The 26,921-nt window shown below is 43.3% G+C and overlaps 1 protein-coding gene across 8 annotated transcripts in view; it reads right to left on the reverse strand.

Moving 5' to 3' along the window:
* Positions 1–1,277: 1,277 nt before the first annotated feature.
* Positions 1,278–26,921, reverse strand: part of LOC102413990 (ATP-binding cassette sub-family A member 10) — a 54,358-nt gene continuing 28,714 nt past the window's right edge. For 2 of the 8 annotated variants that reach the window (XM_025279360.3, XM_025279362.3), the window contains exons 21-39: positions 26,657–26,790; positions 24,591–24,728; positions 22,383–22,484; positions 21,122–21,289; positions 20,799–20,912; positions 14,443–14,559; positions 13,272–13,355; positions 11,180–11,271; positions 10,368–10,488; positions 9,606–9,723; positions 9,144–9,235; positions 7,868–8,046; positions 7,528–7,603; positions 7,363–7,457; positions 6,506–6,625; positions 6,260–6,400; positions 3,733–3,812; positions 2,637–2,692; positions 1,278–2,518 (exon numbers count right to left, since the gene is read on the reverse strand). In XM_025279360.3, the coding sequence (XP_025135145.3) occupies positions 2,420–2,518; positions 2,637–2,692; positions 3,733–3,812; positions 6,260–6,400; positions 6,506–6,625; positions 7,363–7,457; positions 7,528–7,603; positions 7,868–8,046; positions 9,144–9,235; positions 9,606–9,723; positions 10,368–10,488; positions 11,180–11,271; positions 13,272–13,355; positions 14,443–14,559; positions 20,799–20,912; positions 21,122–21,289; positions 22,383–22,484; positions 24,591–24,728; positions 26,657–26,790 (2,126 nt within the window). In that variant the 3' untranslated portion in view covers positions 1,278–2,419. The remainder of the gene's footprint in view (positions 2,519–2,636; positions 2,693–3,732; positions 3,813–6,259; positions 6,401–6,505; positions 6,626–7,362; positions 7,458–7,527; positions 7,604–7,867; positions 8,047–9,143; positions 9,236–9,605; positions 9,724–10,367; positions 10,489–11,179; positions 11,272–13,271; positions 13,356–14,442; positions 14,560–20,798; positions 20,913–21,121; positions 21,290–22,382; positions 22,485–24,590; positions 24,729–26,656; positions 26,791–26,921) is intronic. The other 6 variants (XM_025279361.3, XM_025279364.3, XM_025279363.3 and 3 more) reach the window with 6 other exon arrangements.

Genomic DNA, 26,921 nt, shown 5'->3' on the forward strand with positions numbered 1-26,921 from the left:
GGATGTGAGGATTTTGCAATTAGTTAAGACATTGTGCTGAAAACATGGAGAAGTTCTACCTACTATTCCCAAACTGTGCTTTCCTGGTGGTCCTACCATGCCTTCTCTGTGGCCATGGGCACCGGCCGGAAAGGCACCATTGTAAGGGCAGAAGGAATGAAGCTGAGCAGAGTTGCATGGTCTCCATTTAAAGCAGCAGGAAATTTACAAAGTCAAAGTCCAGGGCACCCTGCTCAAAGCAGCTAAAGAAATCTGCTAGAGGAGGTGACTTTCTCTGACAGCTGACGGTGTCGGCTGGCAAATAGCTGCGTCCGAGGACATCGCCCAGCTTGCTGCATCTCGTTTGACCATTTCCCATCCGACTGGAGTGAGAACATTTGTGGACAGTGGCGGGTGCTGCTTTTCGCCGGGCTCCTCTTTTAAGGAACCAGACACTGTGCCACCAACAGGCGTGGGCAGCACTGCAGCTCGGCCCCCGCCTCCTGCTGCTGGCGACCCTTCAGCTCTGCCGTCCCCTCCTCCGTGTCCCCAGTCAGTGGCTCGTCCTGCCCGTTCACTGATGGCAGCCTGTGTGCCAGCTGTCATACTGTACCGCTGCACTTTTCAACGTTCTGTGCTGTACGATTAAAAGTGCTTTACTTTTGTTTTTAATGTATTATTTGTGTGAAAAGTATTATAAACCTGCTACAGTACAGGACTGTACAGATGACTGTGTTAGTTGGGTACCTAGGCTACCTGTGTTGGACTTTTGAACAAATTGGATGTACGAACATGCTCTTGGAATGGAACTCATTCACGTCTAGGGGACTAACTGTAATGTATATGAAATAACATCTGGCTTGAAATACATGTCAAATTTTTACGCACACTTTGAGCACTCTCCCGGGTCAGGAGGAAGCTGCTGCTCTTCACTGAGCTCCTCGTTTGACCAATGGTGATGATCCATCACAGCCACGAAACAAATCCCCCCAATAGTGGTGGAAAGAGCCGTTTGTAAGAGTCTAGGTAAGGGGACAAATCTTACCTCTAGGTCAGTGCCAAGCTGGAGACAAAGGAGCTGACCACAGAGCAGATAAGAGAGATCAGCAGGTGAGCAAAGTCAGAGTCAAGGAGCCTGAGATGAAAAGTTCCTATTGCTTCCTTGGCTTGCAAGCCGAGGATGGACACTGACTTTTTCTATGAGTCAGAGAACAGACAGCAAAGTCTCACAGAGCAGAGAGCTAAGAGTTGATATCTGAGCTCCATACTCTTAAGACTATATCAAATGAGACTTCAACGCAGGTCATCCCAGCTTTATTTATAAATGTGCATGGAACCAGACTGTCAGGGAACAGGAAAAAGGCTGACATGGTAGATCACCAGAGGAATGCCATGAAGTTGCTACAGAATGCAGAAGGGTTATAACGACATGGGAGACATCCCGGAAATGGTAAGTGAGAAATATAAAGAATTACTAGGCTCACTGATGCCAACTTCGAAAAAGTATTTCTGAAAAGCATGTTGAACATAAGTCAGCCAAAATATTTACTGTGGTTTTACTACAGATTCCTGTTATCTTCACTCACATAATTTCTATACACCCTGAAACCAGCATTTATTCATTTTATAATCAGATTATATGATTAAGTCTAAAAGCTGTGTCCTTTTATCTATCAGCTTTTTAGATCTTCTGACGGTCCGTATCACATTAAGTTGGTACTTAAGTAAATCACTGGAGAAGGAAATGGCAACCTACTCCAGTATTCTTGCCTGGAAAACCCAATGGATGGAGGAGCCTGGTAGGCTACCGTCCATGGGGTCGCAAAGAGTCGGACACGACTGAGCAACTTCACTCACTTAAGTAAATAATGCTTTAAAAAGATTAAAGCTTAAAGTCTAGGGTTAAAAAGCCTACAAGATTTTATTTGTAACACGTGCTGAGCAGTCAGCCTTATTGAACAACACAGCACATGTTAACATCATGTGATTTATGAATTAAACACAAAACAGGCCTGATCAGTGTAGCGTCTGATTACATTAACTTTGTCTGCTGCGTTTCCCTATCTTTGCCTCTGCTCTCCATTCTAAAATTTAAAAAGCCATTTAAAACCCTAATCACAGGATTTCCCTGGAGATCCAGTGGTTAAGACTTCTCCTTCCGATGGAGGGGGTGTGGGTTCCATCCCTGGCCCGGGAGCAGATATGCCATGTGACACAGGGGCAAGAAACCCAAACATAAAACAGAAGCAGTACTGTAACAAATTCAATAAGATCTTTAAAAATGGTCCACATCAAATAAAAAAATATAAAAGCCTTAACCATTATTGAATGTCTAAACTACTGAATGCTCTGTTAACTTCAGTAACAAGAGCTTCTTCTACAGTTACGGGAACTGAGGATGCAGTGAGAGCTCACATCTGACACGAGGAGGTTCAGGGTCTTAGGACCCTTCCTGCGGCAGAAGTTTCCATCTGACTGTCGTATCCACGGCATCATCCAAATTCCCCAGCTCCTGCTCTTTGGAGAGTTCTAAGAATACCTAAGTCGGAGAAAATAAAGAAGGGAACGACCATGTCAGGGTGTTTCTGAAAGGTGGGAGTACCCAGAGACTTACACAAAGATGCCCTAGGTTGATGCTCGAGGGTTGAAAACCTCACCTGCTGCAAGGTGGCCTGGGAAAGGCTGTATTCTTCCAGGTTGAAGGCCTGTTTCACTGCGAGTAAAGGGGCTGATGTTAGGACCGGCACATTTGTCATCAGAAGTATTTTCAAAGCCGGCAACGTTAACAGCAATTTCGAATCCAGGAGATACTTTAAGATATGGGCCAAGTAAACTGAATTTTCTTGAAGGATAAATTAAAGAGTGCTGATACGGCTAGTCAAAAGAGCACTGCATTCACGTGTAAATGACCTGTAAGCCTCCTTCTCGTTACCGAGAACCGTGTGTGCTATTTCAGCGTGTAGCCTTCTGAGTCTCTGTGCCTGTGTGCTTTGGCCTCCAAATCAACTGCTGAGCATCGCTTTGTTGTTGTGTAGCGGTTAAGTTGTGTCCAGCTCTTTGCGACCCCGTGGACCGCAGCACGCCAGGCTCCCCGCCCTTCACTGTCTCCCGCAGTGAGTCAGTGATACATCTAACCACCTCAGGCTCTGCTCCTTCAGTCTGTATTTACAGATCCATGGAGTGTACTCCCTGCCGGTCCCCATTCAGTAAACGCCATGCTTCTCACATGTCAAGGTACCAGAAACACCCAGCGTGAGCTGTGATCAGCGCCTCTGAAACCAGTTCAGAATCGCCTCTCCGACCCTGACTCGCCAGTCTCGTCCCTGCGTGTTTTCAGTCGTCCCAACACCGATATAAGCACACGGATCAGTGGAGTAGAAGGTATTCACAGTTAGACTGAATCTGTGGCTCCAAGTTTCTGCTCCTTGTGCCTCTGACTTTGACAAACCCGGAGCTGCCAGAAGCTCGCCTTGGTGTTCTTTGGGATGCCACAACGATAATTATGCTCCAATGGTATGCAAGGGAACCAGGACAGAGTGTTCTGACTTATTTCCTCGTGAGCAGAGGGGGAATTGGGTGATGTGAAGCCAAGTCTAGGGTCGCCCATGCATTCCCTTTAAGATTTTTAAGACTATTCCAGGGGAAATTTTCCAAGGCTTGACTGATGCTATACATTTTGTACTTGAAGTTATGTGATATTCATTCCACATGAAAATATTTACAGTACATTAAGTTTCAACAGTCTAAACTCACCTGCCTCTAATTTGGAAAAGGTCTGAGACAGAGGGTGAACGTCCTCTATGGGCAATTTATATGTCATCACGAACGAATATCTGGGAGGAGGAAAGAGTGAGAGTTACTATCCTTCAACATTACAATATTGGGAAGGCCTTGACAGCTAAAATAACCCAAGAATTTTAAAAAAGTTTCCTTTAAATAAAAAGCAAATAGTTTAATTTGATAAAGTATGAATCTGAGCCAAAAAATTATCTTTCGTCATAAAAATTTGATTAGGACAAAAATCTGCTTGCCCGTAACTTACTGTTCAACATAAATTCTGAAAAATCACTCTGATATGCTTTCACACTTAGCCTGTGGTGTCTTTCTTTTATATTTTATTTCTTCCTCTCAAAAGCCAATCTTTCTATGCTCCCTGGAACCTTTTAATCAAATTTTCTTGTTTTCGATCTTTTGTACAAGAATTAAAACTTGTATCGCTCTCTCCCTTTAAAAAATTCTTCCCTGACCTCTAGCCTTCCCAAATATGTTCATCCAGGACCTCGTGTTGCACAATTCAGTGAGCATTCTTTGGTCCTTCTCCTTTAGACTTCTCAAAAGAATTAAATTCACACACACTTAATAACTTTCTCCTTTTTATTTATTATGTCTTCAGGGGTTTTTAAGTTAATTTTTACTGGAGCACAGTTGCTTTACACTGTTGTGTTGGTTTTTGCTGTGCAGCAGAATGAATCAGCCTCATATGGATACACATACTATCCCCTCTGGTTTGCATTTCTTTCCCATTAGATCACCACAGAGCACTGAGTAGGGTTCCCCATGATCTTCAGTAGGTTCTCATTAATTGTCTATTTTATACATACTATCAGTCATCTCCCTGATTCACCCCACAGCCCCTTCCCCCTTGAAGAGAAAAGTAAATATCGTACATTAACGTATGTATGTGGAATCTAGAAAAATGGTACAGATGAGCCTATTTGCAAAGCAGAAACAGAGACACAGATATAGAGAACAAATGTACAGATGAACCTATTTGCAGAGCAGACACAGAGACACACATGTAGAGAACAAGTGTACAGACACGTATATGCAGAGCAGAAACAGGGACACAGGTAGAGAACAAATGTACAGACATCTCTTTACACATCATGGATGTGAGCTTTCTCTCCGTCTTCTGCGCACAGAGCTTACTCTTGACTTGAGCGTTTACACGTGATGTTTTCTCAAAAGAGTGACTCTCATCCCCATCCTTCCACCGGCCAAACCTGCTCAGCCTTAAAGTCCGCCCTTAATGTCATTCCCTCATTCATTTGCATCTTCCTTTGCTAATACTTTTTCCTCAAAAGGCCTCAAGCACTGTAAGAACCTTGTACACCTTTCAGTGAAATTCCGGCTCAGTCTGCTATTCACCTGGGTTTGCTTATCTTTATTTGTAACTCACAGCTGACCTCACACAACTTCAAAGGAACTATTCCATTCTCCAGGGGGATCTTCCCATCCCAGGGATCTTCCCATCCCAGGGATAGGAACTGGATTTCCTACATGGCGGGTAGATTTTTTACCATCTGAGCCACCAGCAAAGCCCAAAGGAACTATAGGGAGGATCAAATGATTTATAATCAATTAATTTAAGATAGAGTCAGGGAAGTTCCCCGTGGTCCAGGGGTTAGGAATCCACCCTGCAATGCAGGGGGGCTCAGGTTTGATCCCTGATTTGGGCACTAAGATCCCACATGCCTAGGAGCAACTAAGCCGACGAGCCAAAGCTAGAGTCTGCGGGCCACAGGAAAGAGTCCACGTGAGTCAGGGAAGAGCCTGTGGGCTGTGACTAAGAGCTGATGGGGCCAAAGAAGTCAGTGGGAGAGATAAATCCAAACCCCAACTGGAGCAGGAAACCATCCCACTCCAGCGTTCCCGCCTGCAGAATCCCCAGGGACATCTTAAACCCCCATTAAGGTAAAGTCAGCCTTTCTGAGGCATGTGAGTCTGTTCGAGCTCTTGGTGTAATTTCGTATTTGGTAAAATGTTATAGACTGATACAGAATTTTCATTGTCTATTTAAAAAAACCATTAAATTGATCAAGCTTGTACTTTTCCCCCTAATCTCTGTCATTCCACAGTTTACACACAGGGACATGCATACTGTCCACCCGTTAACACGAAACACTCACTGAGAATAACTTTCAGTTGCTGTCTGTCTCCTGTGCGTCCTTGTTGCTGTTTATTTGCTAAGTTGTGTCTGACTCTCTGTGACCCCATGGACTGTAGCCCGCCGGACTCCTCTGTCCATGGGATTCCCCAGGCAAGAATACTGGAGAGGGTTGCCATTTCCTCCTCCAGGGGATCTTCCCGACCCGGGGATCAAAGCCCTCATCGCAGGCGGACTCTTTATGGCTGGGCGGCCAGGGAGGCCCCTCCTCCTTCCTAGTGGCCCCTCCACAGCCTGTCTGTAACCGACAGGCCGCCGGGGCTCCCTCTTCCCGCCCTCTGGACGAGCGGAGGCCGTGAGTGCTGGAGGCCTCGCACCTGGGGCGGCCCTCACCTCTCCTGCCGAGCAGCCTGGGGGAAGAGCTTGAGAATCTCCATGTGCAGAGGCTCCACCAGGGTGAGCGCCTTTACCTTCACCTCCAGTAAATAGTCTTTGCCAAACTTGCTTTTCAGATGCTGAACGGAACCGATACACCTGGTCCAGGGAAGGGAAAGAAGAGTTGAAAGACAAGAGACGCCTCCTGGGCTCTCCGCCCCTGCGGATGCGGGGGAGGGGTCCGCGCGCCACCCAGGCACCCACCTCAGCCTCCCGGACACCATGATGGCCACGCGGTCGCACACGGCCTCCGCCTCAGCCATGGAGTGGGTGGTCAGCAGGGCACCCCTCGCCGAGCTTTTAACAATGGCCTGGATTGCCTGCCTAGAGACAGAGTAAGGGACTGTTTGCACTTCAAAAGTCATCTGGGAAAATAGATGAACGGGAATGACCAAGGAAGGCTCAACAGAGAATGCTTAGATTACGTTGCAAGAAAAAAAAAATCTTTGGAGAGAAAGAAGAAAAATTGTCATGTGTTAGGTAATTATATCATCACGTCAACAGGCTCTTAGAATGAAAAGCAGATGTCTTAAAAGTGTGCCTGACTCGGTGTTTGTTTGAAGAGCAGGAGAACACCACACTGCAGGGTTTTCAACAACTGAAAAACAAATCAGGAAGAAAGAGGCAGCGGGAGGACCAGCAAGAGAAAGAAGTCGATCGAGTGCCTTCAAGAGTCCATTTGATTCTTAAAATGTCAATTTTTGCCTTCCTTGAGGAAATCTGAGTGAGTGAGTGGTAGTTGCCCAGTCGGGTCCGACTCTTTGTGACCCCATGGACCGTAGCCCACCAGGCCCCTCTGTCCGCGGGATTCCCCAGGCAAGAACACTGGAGTGGGTTGCCCTTCCTTCTCCAGGGGATCTTCCTGACCCAGGGATAGAACCCGGGTCTCCTGCATTGCAGGAAGATTCTTTACCATCTGAGCCATCAATATGTTGAGTTTCAGTGAATCAAACAATAGAGGGTCTGAGCCTCAAAGGTTAGTGGAGAAAACATGAAAACTCAATGAGCCATCGCTCTAGACTCAGACGGTTGGCACCGATACTTCGTATGACGCCCCTCACCACATCTGCAGCTGCCCCTCGGGGTCCATCCCTGTGGTCGGCTCGTCCAGGAGCAGCACGGCCGGGCTCCCCAGGACGCTCAGTGCGAAGCTCAGCTGCAACAGAAAGGAGCCGCGTTGGCGCTGGCCTGGGCACGCGCGGGGGCGGGGGGCGGCCCGGTCCTACCTTTCTCTTGGCCCCCTCGGGTAAGGCCTTGGCGGGGAGTGCCATCTGGTCCTGTAGCTTCAGCGCGTCCGCCAGCCTGCGGGAAGCACTCTGATTACGTCCGTGCCCAAAACGTCTAGGGCACCCCAGCACTTTCAGTCGGAGAGATGTGCATGAAGCCTCATTCACAGAGCCCCAAACAATACGTGTCATGACTTGGTTCTCGTTCAGATTTTCAATCATTTTATTTGCATGGAAGTTAGAGGCACGGTTCATCATCTCCTTTCCATGTTTCCTGAGTAAGTTCTGTGTCCCCCCTTCCTCCAGCTACAAACCGCGTGCTGGAGGCTTTGTGCTGCACCTTGAAACGCTGAGAGCAGCCTCCTCCTTGGTCAGGCCTTTCACGGCCGAGTACAAGTCCAGGTGTTCTCGGACCATGAGGTCGGGCCACAGCACGTCCTCCTGTGGACAGTACCCCAGATGCCTGAAGCCGCTGTCTGCCTGTCGTGTCGGAAGTGTTCCGCTGTCCCTGAAAACCACCTGCATCGAACAGCGAACGTCAGCGTCACCTGCCTGCCGCTGCGACCCTCCTCCCACTGCTGAAGGAGGGAGAAACGACCATTCAGCCACAGCCCTTCTTCAGCATGCAAGAGGGGTTTATAAGTTCATCTGTTTATTCTTTTTTTAAAAAAATCATTTGATGCTGGAGAGAGTGTGGAGAAAAGGGAGCCTTCTTACACCGCTGGTGGGAATGCAAGCTGGTACAGCCACTACAGAAGACAGTATGGAGGCTCCTCAGAAAACATAAAGGACAATTACCATGTGGTCCAGCAATTGCAGTCCTGGGCGTATACCCAGATGAAATTATCATCAAAAAAAAAATACATGCAGCCCTATGTTCAGGGCAGCAGTAGTCACAACAGCCAAGACAAGGGACAACCTCTGCGTCCATCAACAGAGGAGCAGATAGAGAGGATGGGGCACGCACGTACGATGGATGTGCAGCCTCGAAAAGGAACGAAAGAATGCCATGCGCAGCAGCATGGATGCAACTGCAGATTATTTCACTAAGTGAAGTCAGTCATGAGAGAAAAACAAATATTGCACAGTAGCACCTATGTGTGGAATCTAAAATATGGCACAAATAAACTTATCTAGAGACTCACAGACATAGAGGTCAGGCTTGTGGTTGTCAAGGAGGACGTGGGGAGAGAGCGGGTGAACTGGGAGTTTGGGGTTGGTAATAAGCAAACTATATACATATATAAAAATATATACACAGGATGGATAAACAGCGAGGTCCTACTGGAGCACAGGGAACTATATACAACATCCTGTGATAAACCATAATGGAAAAGCATGTAAAAAATAAAGAATGCATATGTGTGTATAACTGAGTCATGCTGCTGGAGAGGGAAGCCCGGCGTGCTGCAGTCCCTGGGGTCGCAAAGGGACGGACATGACCAGGCGACTGAACGGAACTGCTGCATGGCAGATATCGGCACAACGCTAAATCAGCTATACTTCAGTAAAACAGAAACCATTTGACTGACTGATGAGAACAACAGAAGAGGCCGCTGACACTGAACAGGACATTTCTCCCGGCTGTGAGCTGGGCCGCCCCCCACGCCACGTACCACTCCCGCGGTCGGCTTTGTGTCTCCAGTTATCATCTTAATACAAGTGCTTTTCCCAGCTCCATTGTGCCCCAGCAATCCCAGCACTTCACCTGGAAAAAGGCTCACCATCACTTTTTGTTCTTAAAAAGTTGACTAACGTAAAATCACTTAGCTCAGGAATGTTTGAAATAAAATAGCATTTTCAGACAGCATCTTTGTCATTTATATATGAATGAAAAGACTGCGGATTTACATGAGAAGAATTTGGACATCTGGATCCAAGATCAGTTGGTTTTCTTGACATTTGATCTGGGACAGGATTTTGAAATAAAAACGTCTCTCTGCCAGCAAGTCAAGTATTTTTATAATTACGTGTTAACTGAGATATATGAACAGACTGAAAGAATGGAAAATCATTCCCTTCATAGTGCTAAAACTAGAGAATAAGGAACATCCTGATAAACAATACATTATCCAAACCTTTGTTAATACAGAAGGAAACATTCCGAACGGCTGTTTTCGTCTTTCTTGCTGAAAAGCACCTTTTCTTTTTCTGCTTATATTCCTTGTGTAAACAGTTTGCCATTATTACTGGCTTCTAGAAAACATGGGAGAGCATGATTTTCCTCTTAAATATTTCATATTTTGTGCATTCATGTTTCACCTTTCATTTCCTACGCTATGAATTTAACCAGGTTTTTGTGCCAATAGTAATTCAGCCTCTTGTTTCAAATAAAACTCTCAAATGTACATTTACAATTGAGGACTTCTTTATCAACTTCTTATGAAACTAATTCCTAAGCAAATGTATTTCCTTTGTGTTACGCTAACCTAGCCTTTGGCATTAATTGTCCTTCTTATTAATTTTAATGCAGTATAAATTCACCTACTCTTTTTCATACGCTATTTAGAATTATTGACATGACAATTTCAATATATAGCAAAATGGTATTGAAACTCTTCAAGGTGTGGGATTTTGTTAAACATTGATAAAGAATATCAGAATTCTTGAACTGCTCTGATGAATGAAGATTAAAATCCACCAAAAAAATGGAAGAAGAGAAAATTAAGAGTGATGACTAGATAAATTCTTCAAAAGGTAATGACCTGAATATGAGCTACAAATGGAAGGATTGAGGATGCAATCGCAGGTTTTCACACTACAAGCCAACACTTTGTCCACTCTACAAGACAAGCTGACCATTTCAGTACTTCACCAGAGGCTCAGGCGCCTGCTTTCACCTCATCCAAGCTGGACGCAGTGAGTGCGTTCGCCGTTTTCACCCTTTCCGTTTGAACGTCTTCATCCTCTTCTTCCGGTTCTTCTGGGTTTGGACGATATTCCCTTCTTCTTGGAGAGATTCTACAGAGAAAATAAAAACATTAAAATGAAATTCTAACTGTACAACCACTACCAGGAGAATATGGCTTCAATGATTTAATTCTTTTTCTCTGTTTTACAAGAATGTAAATGATTACTTAATGACATACAAGATTCTCCTTGACAGTAATAACTCCCTCCAGTAGCCAAGTCCCATGAAATACTCTTTGACTATTTATTCTCTTTAAAATTTTTTATCCCATCCATTGACCAGCTCTTTAAATCCTCTCAAATACAGACTTAGTCTTTTTAGTCTGTTACCATCTAGGTCATCATCCCGTTGCATCATAAACGATCACCAAAACTGGCCTCTCTCGCCTTTTCAGAACATTTCACAATGAACTCATTTTTCATTACTGCGTCTTCTACTCAGAGACCTGTTCTTCCCGTAAGTGGGAGAAAAAACAATGCTTGATGCTTAACCACTGCGTGAGCAGCTCACATGACAAACACCCAACTTGCCTAAAATCACAAGACCTGTGTCGAAACTGTATTACTGCATTCAAAGTAATCCTCATTTTTTTTGTTTTTGTTTTATTTTTTCAGAATAATATTTCCCAGTGGGCCTAGCCAAGAGTTTGGATAGTAAATCCATACTAATAAAATGATGTTAAAAGAACTGCTATACACATTACATGTTTAAATTATATTCAGATGTTAATGTTCTCCCAACCTGAAAAATGGATCTTTCCTCATTGTTTCTTTTCCATACTTCATTTCCAGGCACCGTATAATAAAAAGAAAAATGATGATCTGAAGGTACGGCTAAAGGCAATGAAAAATGATTAGAATATTAGTATCATCTTGGGATTCAAGCTCCACGGGCGGTATATGCCTTCTGCCATAGGAGATTTGATCATTTTCTTACAAATTTGGTAAAAGTCTTATAAAATGCTTCTCACATGGAGAAGTTTATCAAACCAACCTATATATATGCTGCCTACAAGGGACTCACTTCAGAGCTAAAGACAGACACAGACTGTAACTAAAGGGATGGAAAAAGGTATTCCCTGCAACGCAAAGACGGCTCACATGCAAACGCAGCCACGCTCACATCAGACAAAACAGACTTTAAACAAAGACGGTGATATGAGACAAACAAGGACATTCAGGACTTAGGGATCGATCAAACAAGAAGAGACGCCAACTGTAAATATATAGGCATCCAACGTAGAAGCGCCTAAATAAAGTAAATGTTAACAGACACACAAGGAGAAGCTGACACAATAATAGTGATATGTGATGCACGCGTGCTCAGTCGTGTCTGACTCTTTGCCACCCCGTGGACTGTAGCCTGCCAGGCTCCTCTGTCCGTGGGATTTCCCAGGCAAGAATACTGGGGTGAGGGGGTTGCCATTTCCTTCTCCAGGGGATCTTCCGACCCAGGGATTGAATCCACGGCTCTTACATCTCTTGCACTGCAGGTGGATTCTTGACCACTGGGCCACCTGGGAATCCCCAGGACCAGGAGACTTTAATGTCTCACTTATATCAATGGACAGATCATCTAGGCAGAAAACAAAGAAACCAGCATTGGCCTTAAGTCATGTATTAGATCAATTGGACTTTATATATACATATAAATTTCATCCCAAAGCAGCAGAATATATTCCTTTCAAGCCCACATGGAACATTCCTGGAACGGAGCACATGCTAGGCCAAAAAGCAGGCCCTGGGAAATTGAAGAAAACTGAAATCACAACAAGCATCCTTTTCAACCATGACTCTCTGAGACTAGAAATCAACTATAAGGGGAAAAGTTGCAAAAAAACACAACGATGTGGAGGTTAGATAATTGCATAACTTTGGCATTATTCACGGTCAGCAGAAGACCACCACGTGTGATGTGTCTCCGTGCACACCGGTGAAATAAAAGGAAGAAACGTTCAGTATACAAACATCTGTGTGCAATGCATACATTTTATACATTTATGAATTTATAAAAATTTAGAAAATGTTCTCCCTTGTTAAACTCCTTTTCTGCCATAAAGAGAAAACAAGAAGCCTGTGGTCCACTCTTTCCCCCTACTCCTCATTTACCATAATACACAGAAATAATATTTACGTTTTGCTTCAGTATCTTTTCCCAGTAGAAAATTCCACTTACTTTTCTCTCTTTATTCTTCATTATTCAAATTATCTTCTGTTTTAATCCATATTGAAATGATTTTTAGGCACACAGCACCTTTGGTATTTCTTATAAACCACCTCAAATTGTCTTTGGATACATATATCAGCAATGTATAGTAATAGCAGTAATAACAGCAATCTAGACTTTAGAATTTCTGGTATATACTATACTGTTCTTGCCTTAAAAATCCCATGGACAGAGGAGCCTGGTGAGCTACAGTCCACAGGGTCCGAAAAAGTCAGACATGACCGAATGACTAAGCATACGCTCTATATAGAAAAATACACTCTATACAGAAAAATATACCTAAAGGTATATTTGATTATAGAACACAGCAGTGGTGATGGTAGTGGTCGTCACTCAGTCACGTCCGACTCTTTGCACCCCCACGGACTGTAGCCCGCCAGGCTCCTCTGTCTGTCCATGGGATTTCCCAGGCAAGAATACCGGAGTGGGCTGTCTGCTGCGTTGGCAGGCAGATTCTTTACCAGTGGGCCACCAGGGAAGCCCGTAGAAACAGGAAGAGCAGGTATTTGGGCGAGCATTTCAATTTGCCATTCTTTGAATAAGAGCAAGTGCATCATGTGGCTATAAATCCTATGTAGTATATATTCAGATAGAAATATTTTCTTACTATGAAGATTGGTAGAATCATTTCACCAATTGCACTCTTCTCAGAGTCCTGACTCTCGGACCTTCTGTGATACATAGAGGACAACTGTTGAAGAAAAGCAAGGGCTGTATGAAATTTCTCTGCATCACAAATATAACGTTCTTATGCTAAATACACCTGTATCACATGACTTGCTGTTCACAGGATGCGAGGGAATGCTCCGTGAATTGGGACAAGACTTGTTCTATGACACTAAAATCTGTCGGGAGGTGACACCCTTCCTTGGTTATAATCTCCAGTACTTTCTGTACTCTGACTCTGTGCAGAGCGTGAGTGCAAATGTGCTGAGTCACTTCAGTTGTCTCCGACTCTGTGTGACCCCCATGGACTGTAGCCCGCCAGGCTCCTCTGTCCATGGGATTTTCCAGGCAAGAATACCAGAGTGGATTGCCATGCCCTCTTCCAGGGGACCTTCCTGACCCAGGGATCAAACCCGCATCTCTTATGTCTCCTGCATTAGCAGGCAAGACCTTTACCTCTAGCACCACCTGGGAAGCCCCAGGTCTGTGCAGTAGGGATTCACAAGTTCCTTTTTAGTGGAAGTGACTGAACACACAAATGTGAAGTAGTTGAAATCTGCTGTCACGTCCCCAGAATTCTCAGCGGTACTTGGATCCTCCCAGAAGTTCCTAACAGTATCTTGCTTCCCTTCCTGCACCAACCACTCACCCCCAAAGCAATCTACTGACTCTTAGTGGTACAAAGAGCATAAAACATCACATCTTCCCTGTAGTCCTCTGTTACAGGGAAAGGTGGAGCTAAGCACAAAAATAATTTCAGATATTTATCAAAATTGAAATGGGAAACTTCCACTTCATGGTGAGAAGAGAGAGTTCTGTAACAGTGGGAAAAACATAATCAGTTACAATCCCCTCTTGGAATTCATAAACCACAGTTGGGTTTCCTGTTGCATTTCTTAATGGATTTACCTGCTTCCTTCCGGGTGTGAATAATGGGTTCTGGGTATTTGAAACTTTTAACTTCATACAATTTTCATGTCTTCTTTTCAGAATTTACCAGCAATTGAATAATTTCTAAAATTTTATTAAATGTACCTGCTCCCCTATCAGAAAAGATTTAATTAACAAGCTACATGGTCAAGGTAAAAAATAAAGTAGGTAAAACTGCTTACCTCTATCATTTGGGCAAGGAAAAAAACTGAAGTGCACGAAGGTATTAAAATTATACATATAATTACAATATTTTCAGAATGAGTTAGTCCCAGGAGGATGAGCATAAATAATGAGATCTAAAGGGGAAAAAATCCACAGACATAATTTGCTCAGTCATATTTAACGTAAGATGTTCTCTATAAGTAATCTGTTTTCCTAGAAAGATATTCCTATTTTCAATTTTCACCTTACGTACAACAACATCGAGAAGACCGCCTCTTTAAGAAGCATCAAAGCGTCATTACAACTGAAACACATGATTGCAGTTAAAGTCTGACATAAACATCTAAAAGCTGCTGCGCTATCTGGTATGGACATGCAGCAACCATTTAAAAAAGGGACTATAACATTATTTTGCTTTATGAACGCCAATCCTCATATGCTTTCAGCACTAGCACACAGTTAACTTCTTGGCGAATGGTACATGTAGCACCATAGTTTTAGGAATAACAAGAGAATAAAGAAGGGAATAGAAACTTCTCTTAGCATCTACTATTTACCAAGTACTTTGATGAGCAATTTACCAGCACTGTGATAGCGAATGCTCTTGGAGAGACTCAGTCCTAACCCTGTAAAGTGCTACTGCTTTATATACACATTCTCTGAGTTCAGAGAACTAAACCTCAAAAACCTGAAGTAACTTCGCCCAATATCTTACAGCTATTTAGTGCCGACTTAGAATCCAAACCTGGGCTGTCTGACTTCAGAGCCTAAATTCTTACCCTCCATACTTTTATAAGAAGAGATTGGGGGCTTCCCTGGAGGTGTTAAGACTCTGCTTCCAATGCAGGGGGTCCAGGTTCAATCCCTGGCCCAGGAACTAGATCCCACAAATTGCAATGTAAGATTCTGCATGCTGCAAGAAGACTGAAGATACTATATGCCTCTGTGGAAAATTCTTCAAGAGATGGGAATCCCAGACCACCTGACCTGCCTCTTGAGAAACCTGTATGCAGGTCAGGAAGCAATAATTAGAACTGGACATGGAACAACAGACTGGTTCCAAATAGGAAAAGGAGTACATCAAGGCTGTATATTGTCACCCTGCTTATTTAACTTATATGCAGAGTATATCATGAGAAACACTGGGCTGAAAGAAGCACAAGCTGGAATCAAGATTGCTGGGAGAAATATCAAGAACTTCAGATATGCAGATGACACCACCCTTGTGGCAGATAGTGAAGAAGAACTAAAGAGCCTCTTGATGAAAGTGAAAGAGGAGAGTGAAAAAGTCGGCTTAAAGCTCAACATTCAGAAAACGAAGATCATGGCATCTGGTCCCATCACTTCATGGGAAATGGATGGGGAAACAATGGCTGACTTTATTTTTGGGGGCTTCAAAATCACTGCAGATAGTGATTGCAGCCATGAAATTAAAAGACACTTAGTCCGTGGAAGGAAAGTCATGACCAACCTAGACAGTATATTAAAAAGCAGAGAAATTACTTTGCCAACAAAGGTCTGTCTAGTGAAGGCTATGGTTTTTCCAGTGGTCATGTATGGATGTGAGAGTTGGACTATAAAGAAAGCTGAGCGCCGAAGAATTGATACTTTTGAACTGTGGTGTTGGAGAAGACTCTTCAGAGTCTCTTGGACTGCATGGAGATCCAACCAATCCATCCTAAAGGAGATCAGTCCTGGGTGTTCATTGGAAGGACTGATGCTGAAGCTGAAACTCCAATACTTTGGCCACCTGATGCAAAGAGCTGACTCATTGCAAAAGACCCTGATGCTGGGAAAGATTGAGGGCAGGATGAGAAGGGGACGACAGAGGATGAGATGGGTGGATGGCATCACCAACTTGATGGACATGGGTTTGAGAAAATTCCAGGAGTTGATGATGGACAGGGAGGCCTGGCGTGCTGTGATTCATGGGGTCGCAAGAGTTGGACACGACTGAGCGACTGAACTGAACTGAACTGAAGACTTGGCATGACCAAATAAATAAATATTTTTTAAAAATTAGAGATACCAAGGGAACATTTCATGCAAAGATGGGTACAATAAAGGATAGAAATGCTGTGGACCTAACAGAAGCAGAAGATATTAAGAAGAGGTGGCAAGAATACACAGAACTATACAAAAAAGATCTTAATGACCTGGATAACCACAGTGGTGTGATCACTCAGCTAAAGCCAGACATGCTGGAGTGCGAAGTCAAATGGGCCTTAGGAACCATTCCTACGAAAAAAGCTAGTGGAGGTGATGGAATTCCAGCTAAGCTATTTCAAATCCTAAAAGAAGCTGCTGCTAAGCGCTGCACTCAATATGCCAGCAAATTTGGGAAACTCAGCAGTGGCCACAGGACTAGAAAAAGTCAGTTTTCATTCCAATGCCAAAGAATTCAAACTACCTCACAACTGCACTCTTTTCACATGATAAGCAAGGTAATGCTCAAAATACTTCAAGCTAGGCTTCAACAGTACATGAACTGAGAGCTTCCAGATGTACAAGCTGGATTTAGAAAAGGTAGGGACCAGAGATCAAATTGCCAACATCTGTTGGATCGTAGAAAAAGGAAGAGAATTTCAGAAAAACATCTATTTCTGTTACATTGACTACACTAAATCGTTAGACTGTGTGGATCACAACAAACTATGGAAAATTTTTAGAGAGATGGGAACACCAGATCACCTCACTTGCCTCCTGACAAGCCTGTATTCAGGCCAAGAATCAACAGTTAGAACTGGACATGGAACAATGAACTGGTTCCAAATTGTAAAGGAGTACGTCAAGGCTATAAGTTGTCACCCTGCTTAGTTAACTTCTATGCAGAGTACATCATGCGAAATGCTGGGCTGGATGAAGCACAAGCTGGAATCAAGATTGCCGGGAGAAATATCAATAACCTCAGATATGCAGATGACACCACTCTAATGGCAGAATGTTAAGAGTAACTAAAGAACCTCTTCTTTTTAAAATTTATTTACTAGGAGGATAATTACTTTACGATCTTGTGATGGTTCCTGCCATACATCAACATGAATCGGCCACAGGTATACATGTGTCCCCCTCAACCTGAATCCTGATTCCCGCTCCCTCCCCACCCTATCCCTCTGGGCTGTCCCAGAGCACTGGTGTGGGGGCCCTGCTTCATGCATCAGACGTGCACTGGTTGCAAAGGTGAAAGAGGACAGTGAAAAAGCTGGCTTAAAGCTCAACATTCAGAAAACTGAGACCATGGCACCTGGTCCCATCACTTCATGGCAAATAGATGGGGAAAAAATTCAAACAGTGACAGACTTTATTTTCTTGAGCTCCAAAACCACTGTGGATGGTGACTGTGGCCATGAAATTAAAGGATGCCTGCTCCTTGGAAGAAAATTATGACACACCTAGACAGCATATTAAAAAGCAGAGACATCACTTTGTCAACAAAGGTACGTATAGTCAAAGTTATGGTTTTTCCAGTAGTCATATACAGATGTGAGAGTGGGACCATAAAGAAGGCTGAGAGCCAAAGAATTGATGCTTTCAAATTGTGGAGTTGGAGAAGAGTCTTGAGAGTCCCTTGGACTGCAAGGAGATCCAACCAGTCCATCCTAAAGGAAATCAACCCTGAATATGCATTGGAAGGACTGACACTGAAGCTGAAGCTCCAATACTTTGGCTGCCTGATAAAAAGAGATGACTCATTGGAAAAGACCCTGATTCTGGGAAAGATTGAGGTCAGGAGGAGAAGGGGGCGACAGAGGATGACATGGTTGGATGGCATCATTGACTCAATGGACATGAGTTTAAAGAAACTCCAGGACCTAGTGAAGGACAGGCAAGACTGGTGTGTCGAAGTCCATGGGGTCACAAAGAATCAGACACGACTGAGCAGTTGAACAACAACAAAAGTTTAAAAAAATTAAGGAGATATTGCATGAGTCAGCTGTCCACACATCCAGTCAATGAGTCAACCTATAATGCGTCAGGTACCAAGATTTTAAGTATATGAAACTGATCATAGAATTAAAAAAAAACTCTTTAAAGTGTTCTCTCCACAAGCACAAGAAATATTTTCTCATAGAAAAAGCAATATAAACGGAAATAATCTGAGGGTTCATCAGCGTATTTTAGGACCTTAATCAGAATCTCCTGAAAGGTTCCCTGGCCATACCGTCACGGTTATGAGAAGCGCTGCTTTAGTGAGACGTGTGTCAGCGCATCATCTGTCTCACGGAGACCTGCAGCCAAGCTCTCTAACCTAAGAGTGCAGGAAAAGAACTTACCTTTCACCACCCTACTTCCTCCTCTCCATCCCTTTCTTATACCTTTTTTTTTAAAGAATCATCTATTTGGCTGCATCGGGTCTTCGTTGGGGCTGAGGGACTCTAGCTGTGCAGCACAGGCCGAGCTGCTCTGTGGCTTGTGGGATGTTAGTTCCTGGACCAGGGATTGAACTCATGTCCTCTGCATTGCAAGGCAAATTCTTAATCACTGGAAAGGCCCCTTTCTTTTTCTCTTACTGCACAAATTAGCTCATCCATCGTTTCTAACCCATTAGAAAAATTAAAATAATCCTTCCATTAACTCTTCCTTCCAACAAGCAGCAATAGGTACAATCTCTGTCCACGGCACTTCCCTGGCAAGTATACTGAAGGGTGGGTAGCCATTCCCTTCTCCAGGGGATCTTCCTGACCCAGGGACTGAACCCACATCTCTTGCATTACAAGCGGATTCTTTACCATCTGAGTCACCAGGGAAGTCCTAGGATTCCGTACTTAAAGGTCAACCAAATATGAACTCTTGATTAAAAGAAAAAAAATCAAACAGGCAAGGCAACAGTCCACTAAGAGTGAGTCGAGAAGGGGAAAAAATACAGATTAAAACTATCTGAAGACTTTAGCTACTAGAATTATCAAACAACAAATACAAATGTTTCAATTAAATGTACACATAAATTACATGTGAAATTAAAAAAAAACACAAACTAGTAACCAAAGGCTGTGAGGAACAATTCAGGAAATTTGAAACAGAAGCAGAGTTCTGAAAAGCAAAACTGAGGTTTTAAAAATCAGCCAAAGATTAAAGATAATTTAGACACAGTCGAATGGTTTTTGGTCATAAAGCCGCTGTTAGAATAAACAGGATCACCACATAAAGTTTCCAGACTTAAACATACCCAATAAAATAGTCTCAAAACATATATGGCAACATTAATTAGAGGGTAAAACCGACAAATCTACCTTTCTATTGGGATGCATGAGGAAAAAAATGAGATAAAGACCAGTTCCAGCGGTTAAGGAGATATTACCGTGCTATGACATTTAACCACCAATCAAACTATCACAACCACCAATAAAACTGACTCAGAATTACAGGTCTACAGGGATGAGATTTAGAAGCTCAGAAGCAACTCAATCACCTTTAGGATGTCTACTGTTGCAATGAATTCTCGAACTGGTTGTGTTTGGACATTTCTGCCCACACTAAGCCCAATCTTTGGATACCACCCACAGCGACCACCAGCATAGCTCTCACGGCCTTAGAGAAGCAAGACCTTGGTCTCCTGACCCAATCCCTCCACCTCGTCCCCAAAACAGACAGGAGAAAGGCGAGTCCACAAGAAAGAGAGAAAGGATAGAACATCTTTCCTTTTCTCACCAAGGGTCCTCAAACTAAGGGCATGCCTGAAATGCAGCTGGAGAAGGAAAGTTTCATTGTTTGTAAGATTAAAGTTGCGTTTTGGACGTGACTGGCCTTTTTTAGTACTTAAAGCAAATCTTAAGCAAGGAAACAAGACTGTGTTAATATCCCAAACGGTCAGAAAGGCATGCTGACCTGCTCAAGATGCCAGCAAGGCCTGGGGGAGGAGGCAGAGCAGAATATGCCTGACGTGGCTAATAATTTTATTTCTTAATAAAACTTTTCTCTGTTTACTTGTTTGCTTATGTTATTAGTCAATGGCCACCTAGCACAATTTTTTTTTTTTTTTTTTTTTTTTAATAAAGGAAGGAGGAAACCTCCCTGAGTTGAGAGGCTTGGGCTCAGGTCTAATCCTTTAAAGTTTCTCCCACTCTATCAAATGAGGGAACTGACCGCAGTGATCTAGCCTTTCAGCTAGGACACGTCAGGATTTCTATAGCTGTTTCATCTCTTTCCAAAGAAACAGAAGTGCCAAAGAGACTTTTGAGAACAGAAAAAAGAAAAAAAAAGAAGAAAATGAACTGAAACGTCAAACCACGAACATGGCCAAACAATGACCAAAGTGTGAAAGAAGTAGTTCCTCTTCCTCCTAAGTATTTATGCCTAACTCTCCAGTTTTAGAAAAGGAACTTCAGGAAAACTTCATATAAATATGCATGTGTGTACATTTTCAGATACTTACAAGGAAAAAGCTGAGGGACCAAAAGCCGTTATTTTTCCTTCCCCTGGGAAAGAGGAATGAAATCACGTACGTGAGGAGTATGAGACACGCCGCACAGCCGGCCACGCAAACCACCTGACCACACAAGATTAACAGCAAGGTTAGAGACGGGGTCACGGACGGGGTGAGGGGCAGGCAGAGGATCGGATCCCAGGTCCCAAAGCTGTCAAAGGCAATTTTCTTGCACATGCCTTTTGTTAAGGACAAAGCGTTAACGAAAATGAATTTTTTTGTTTTGATTCTATTATCATATTTGGGGAGTTTGGGGGAAAATGATCACTTACCAGAGCAAACATGAATTCTAGTACAATTGTGGATTCCGAAAATATGTAGTACATTAAATGTATCGAAACAAGAATTCCGAAATAAAATGGGATGTCCACCAGGGCCTGTCCACACCAGTATGCTGAAGGACAGAGGCCTGAGATTCGTAACTGAGATTGGGCTTTTTGCTGGTGAAGAAACAGAAGGGATATAGGTGAGGCTGAGATGGTGGGTAGAAGAGGTATTTTTTTTCTGTGAAGATGTTAATTTTTAGTAAATTTTAGAAGTAGTATGCTGCAGCAGCTACTTTTTTTGGTGAAAAGTCCATGTTCTTTTATATAGCAAATCTGCCTTCAGGAATTTGCTAGCCTGGGTTTAGGAAGCAGGCCACAGGACAACTAAGACACTAACACTATCCCAGGGAAAATAGCGTGTCTCCCAGCTGGTGCTATCAGTAAAGAATCCACCTGCCAATGCCAGAGATGCAGGTTCAGGCCCTGGGTGGGGAAGATCCCCTGGAGGAGGAAAGGACAGCCCACTCCACCGTGCTTGCCTGGGAAACCCCATGGACCGAGGACCACGGTGGACCACAGTCCGTGGGGTCGCAAATAGTCAGGCACGACTGAGCACAGATGGCACGTGGCCAGAAAGAGCATTTTCCAAAATCCCTGCCATCCCGCTGGGGCAGGAGGATGGGGTCACCACTGGCCCTGCAGGAAGCGTCTGACCTGTGCCCCCTTTACAAGAATGGAGTCAAAAATCAGGAAATATGACATATCTTATATTTCACACTAAACAATTCCCTTTAGAATTGTAGATTAACTACACAAGTCAAAAAGTAGTGCATTTTCACCTCTGAAGTTGATGTGAAGCGATTCCCTTGTTAAAAATATGTATGTATTTGGCTGTGCTGAGTCTTGGTTGCAGCATGTGAGCTCTTAGTTCCAACATGTGGGATCCAGTTCCCTGATCAGGGATCAAACCTGGGCCCCCTATATTGGGAGTGCAGAGTCTTAGCCACTGGACCACCAGCAAAGTCCCTAGGGTGAGTCCCTTTAAAACCAATGTTACTTTACTGTGGTCAGTCATGAACTTTCTCACCTCTTTGACATCACGATGAACAATTTAATAAAATGCATACTTAGATTAGAGTAATACAATTCATGTGTAAACATTTTCTTGTCTAAGACAATAAAATTCCAGCTTACTGAAGCCAGAGAGAATCATCTCTCCTTCTCCACCCACCCTCCATGCGCCCCCTACCCTCACCCAGCCTCTTACTTTGTAATCACTGACGCTGCTCATCCCAATGTAAGGAGAAAGGCAGTTTACGATGAGCAACAAAAGAAAATCCAAAAGGCCCATTCCCCATCTTGGGTGATCCTGCAAGTTCCAAACACATCCGTAAGCTACTGCGCTTGTTACCAATCACGCAATCAAACACAAGGATCAAATACATTTAGGGAAAGGGTGAAAATGTCCGAATGGAAGGATATACCTGATTTAAGAAGCAAACAAAACGCAAACATGTTTGTTACCCTTAAAGGCAGGTTCCATTCCCAGGAACTGCACGATTTGAAAAGAAATTTAAAATCTGAATTTTACACGCCTGTGTTAAGAAGACAGACAACAGTTTCTCTTGCATATTTGTATCTGGTGCATGAGGACTAAGTCGTTTCAGTCGTGTCCGACTCTTATACGACCCCATGGGCTGCAGCCCTCCAGGCTCATCTGTCCATGGGATTCTCCAGGCGAGAATACTGGAGTGGGTTGTCATTTCCTCTTCCAGGGGATCTTCCCGAGGCAGGAATCGAACCTGTGTCTCTTATGTCTCCTGCACTGGCAGGAAGGTTCTTTACCACTAGCTCCATATCTACCATAATCAAACACTTCTGTTAGGAAACACTTGAAGGCTGAGAAGTGGTTATTAAAATCATGTGTGATCAAAAGTTGCACTGTACTCCACAAGATATAAAAGACAAAACAACCAAGACCCCAAAGGACACTGTAATATATAAAGTGACAGAGAGAACACTGAAATTGTAAAAAGAATCGTAATTTCAGGGTTGGACCACACATTCCACACTTGCTTTAATCAGCAACTATGAAATGCTCAGTAAATTCCCCCAGGGAAATCTGACATAAGATTAAGAATTTGGGTTGGAGGCTTCTCTGGGTGTTCTAGGTTTTCCAAGAAAATCTGTTCATTCATTAATTTCAGAAAATATGTATTGGGTACCTAAGAAGTATAAAAAGCTATTCCAGACTATGAACCAAAGAAAGCCCAAATTACTAATATGATTCTTTAACAGTTCTCTGTCATTTTTGACGTCTCCATGTCCTTTAGGATCTTGGCCCTTTCAGGTACTATGTCTTAGGGAGCTGGCTGTAATTTTTAACCAGACACAATTTTAGACTGCAAGAGTGGGGCCCGTGATAGAGCATGATAGTGTATTAAGTGTGGTAAATGAATGGAGAAACAGAGCCACTTAAAGGGTCGAAAACAATAGGGAACATTCGACTTACTAGAATTCTATTATACATTTACATTTTCCCATAAACATTTTAAAAATGGTAATGAGGCTAAACACTCAGTTCAGTTCAGTTGCTCAGTCGTGTCCGACTCTTTGCGACCCCATGAATCGCAGCATGCCAGACCTCCCTGTCCATCACCAATTCCTGGAGTTCACTCAAACTCACGTCCATCGAGTCGGTGATGCCATCCAGCCTTCTCATCCTCTGTCATCCCCTTCTCCTCTTGCCCCCAATCCCTCCCAGCATCAGAGTTTTTTCCAATGAGTCAGCTCTTCGCATGAGGTGGCCAAAGTACTGGAGTTTCAGCTTCAGCATCAGTCCTTCCAATGAACACCCAGGACTGATCTCCTTTAGGATAGACTGGTTGGATCTCCTTGCAGTCCAAGGGACTCTCAAGAGTCTTCTCCAACACCACAGTTCAAAACCATCAGTTCTTCGGCTCTCAGCCTTCTTCACAGTCCAACTCTCACATCCATACATGACCACTGGAAAAACCATAGCCTTGACTAGACGGATCTTTGTTGCCAAAATAATGTCTCTGCTAAACATTAAGTAAGCTGAAAAACTCTTTATCTTTCAGAATAATGGCAAGCATGTATCTAATGCTTACTCTCCCCTTGCAAAATGTAACTCCCTCCTAAGGTGGATTTTTTTTTTTCCTGTGCCTTGTACGCTGTATCTCCAGCATCTAGAAGCAGCCAGTCCTGGCAGACGCTCAGGAAACACTTGCAGAAGGAATGAAGACGGTACATGCCAGGCTCTGTGGCAGGCACCTAATAAATTCACTTGACCCTCACAGCTTCACAGGAGGTGTGAGGACATCCCGCTCTTAGAGAGGCCCAGGAAGCAGGAGGGCTCGCAGGGAGCAGGCTGCACGCTCAGGTACAGGCTCTGGTGCCCCTGCCCCTTCGTCCCAGCTGAACTGCCTCTCACAGAAGTTACCCCTCTACTTACGGGCGGAAACGTGCTTCTCTCCGTCTTAATAACCTCCGTGACATTAAAGATTCCTAGCAGGGCATTGCTAACAATCCCAATGAGAACAGGAAAACAGTTCATCCTCTTGGTATTGCATGCAACTGAAAATCTGTAATCCTTAAAAAAAAAAAAAAAAAGGCACACAAATATACGCTCTAAATTCGTAGAGTAAATCCCCTTATTGCAGAGTCTGTAAACTATCGGGGTGGAATTATGATAGGGAGACAATTAGCTTTTCCTTGACACTTCTCCCTACTGGAATTGGTACAAGAATGCCTTATTTTTGTAATTCAAGTGACTTATTCTATACGTGAAATAAATGGACATTCACGAACATGGAAAGATGTCAAAGATCTAGATTCTATGTGACAAGGGAAGTCGTAGGACTTGTCTAATATGATTTCAATTTAGAAAATATGTTTCTGAACGTGAGATCATTCTAGACATAGTGAGTTGTGTTTTTATAAAGGAAAAGAGTGTAGAAGATAATTACTAAATGCATTAATATGAATATAATACGGAAAAATGAATGGAATTATGAAGAGAATTTTACCTTCTATGTGACATACTCCAGTAACGTTTGAATTAATCTATTAAACAGTATTGCTTTTTTCTGCTTTATTGAGGTATAGTGAAAGTCGCTCACTTGTGTCCGACTCTTTGTGACTCCATGGACTATACAGTCCATGGAATTCTCCAGGCCAGAATATTGAAGAGGGTAGCCATTCCCTTCTCCAGGGGATCTTCCCAACTCAGGAATCGAACCCAGGTCTCCCGCATGGCAGGCAGATTCTTTACCAGCTGAGCTATCAAGGAAGGCTTATTGAGGTATAATTGGCAAATAAAACTGAAGTTATTTAAAACACTTGAAGTGTGCATTGCAGTGGGAGTTCCCTGGTGGTCTAGTGGTGTGCTCTCCTTGCTGTGGCCCAGGTTCAATCCCTGGTCGGGGAACTAAGATCCCTGAAGCCACGCAGTTCTGCCAATAAATAAATAAAGTGCACATCATCGCAACTTGATACCCATATAACTGTGAAAGGATTCCTCCCATCAAGTTAACTAACACATCCATACTGCACATGTATATGTGTGTGAGTGTGTGTATATATTTCTTTGAGCCGCTTTTTGTTGGGGGGGCAAGAATACTGGAGTGGGTTGCCATTCCCTTCTCCAGGAGATCTTCCCGACCCAGGGATTGAATCTGGGTCTCCCACATTGTAGGCAGACGCTTTACCGTCTGAGCCACCAGGGAAGTATCTCATATGTGTATAAAACATTTAAATTCTTCCCTTAGCAAATTTTAATTACACCATACACTGTTACCAGCTACAGTCACAAACTCACATTAAAGCTCAGATCTTATTTATCCTATAGCTAAAAGCCTGGGCCCTTTTACCAACGCTGTCCTACTCCCCCACCTGCCCTGGCCGCCACTTTCTACTCTCTGTTCTATGAGCTTGATGGTCTTTTTTTTTTTTAAGATTCCACTTCTAAGTCGTACCATGCAGTATTTGTCTTCTTCTGTTTGGTTTATTTCACTTACCATAATGCCCTCCAGGCTCATCCATGGTGTCCCCAAAAGACACTTTGCTTTTATAATGAATAAAATAATTTTAAACAACTTTATTAATAATAATAATAAAATTTATTAATTAAAAACGATCCTTTTAAGAATTAAAGAAGGTGGAAACTGTGCCCTGTAGAGGATTAAAATTTCATACCTTCTTCTAAAAGTGGCAAAGCAGTGTTCAAGTTGTATTGATTATAGAATAATTGAGCTGCTTTTCTATGATTCACAAGTATTTGGATGTGGCAAAAATCCATGCATGATAAAAAGTACATGGAGGCAAAAAAAAAAAAAAGAAGATTCAGATATATTATTTTCCTTGGAATTATAATTTGAATTGTTGAATGTGTATGTCTTTTAGACAAAGGTACTTAGTGGTAAACAGAAGTAGATCTTTTTTCCTTCCCACTTAAAATCTATTTAAAAATAAAATTTGGTTTGACAATCTTTTTAAAAAAGTACACGGAGGCAAACGTACCCTGTGGCCACCAGACACGATGACGGCTCCATTGTAGGAAGGGTCGTCTGAGCCGTTTCTGTTTCTGGCATCATCTACTTCCAAAGCTAGATTCTGGTGCTCCAGGGACTGCACAACATCTTCAATACTGGATCCTGAGGAAGCCGAGAAGAAGGCAGAACAAGACCAGGAAGGTCAGTGTCGAAGCTTTAGGATAACAGCTTCCTCTTCTGTGAAGGAATAGTGCGCCTGTCCCGGTACAGCCCCCGGCACGCTCCCAGCTCAG

The sequence above is a fragment of the Bubalus bubalis genome, chromosome 3 (genome assembly GCF_019923935.1).
Source record: "Bubalus bubalis isolate 160015118507 breed Murrah chromosome 3, NDDB_SH_1, whole genome shotgun sequence".
NCBI classification, from domain to species: Eukaryota; Metazoa; Chordata; class Mammalia; order Artiodactyla; family Bovidae; genus Bubalus; species Bubalus bubalis.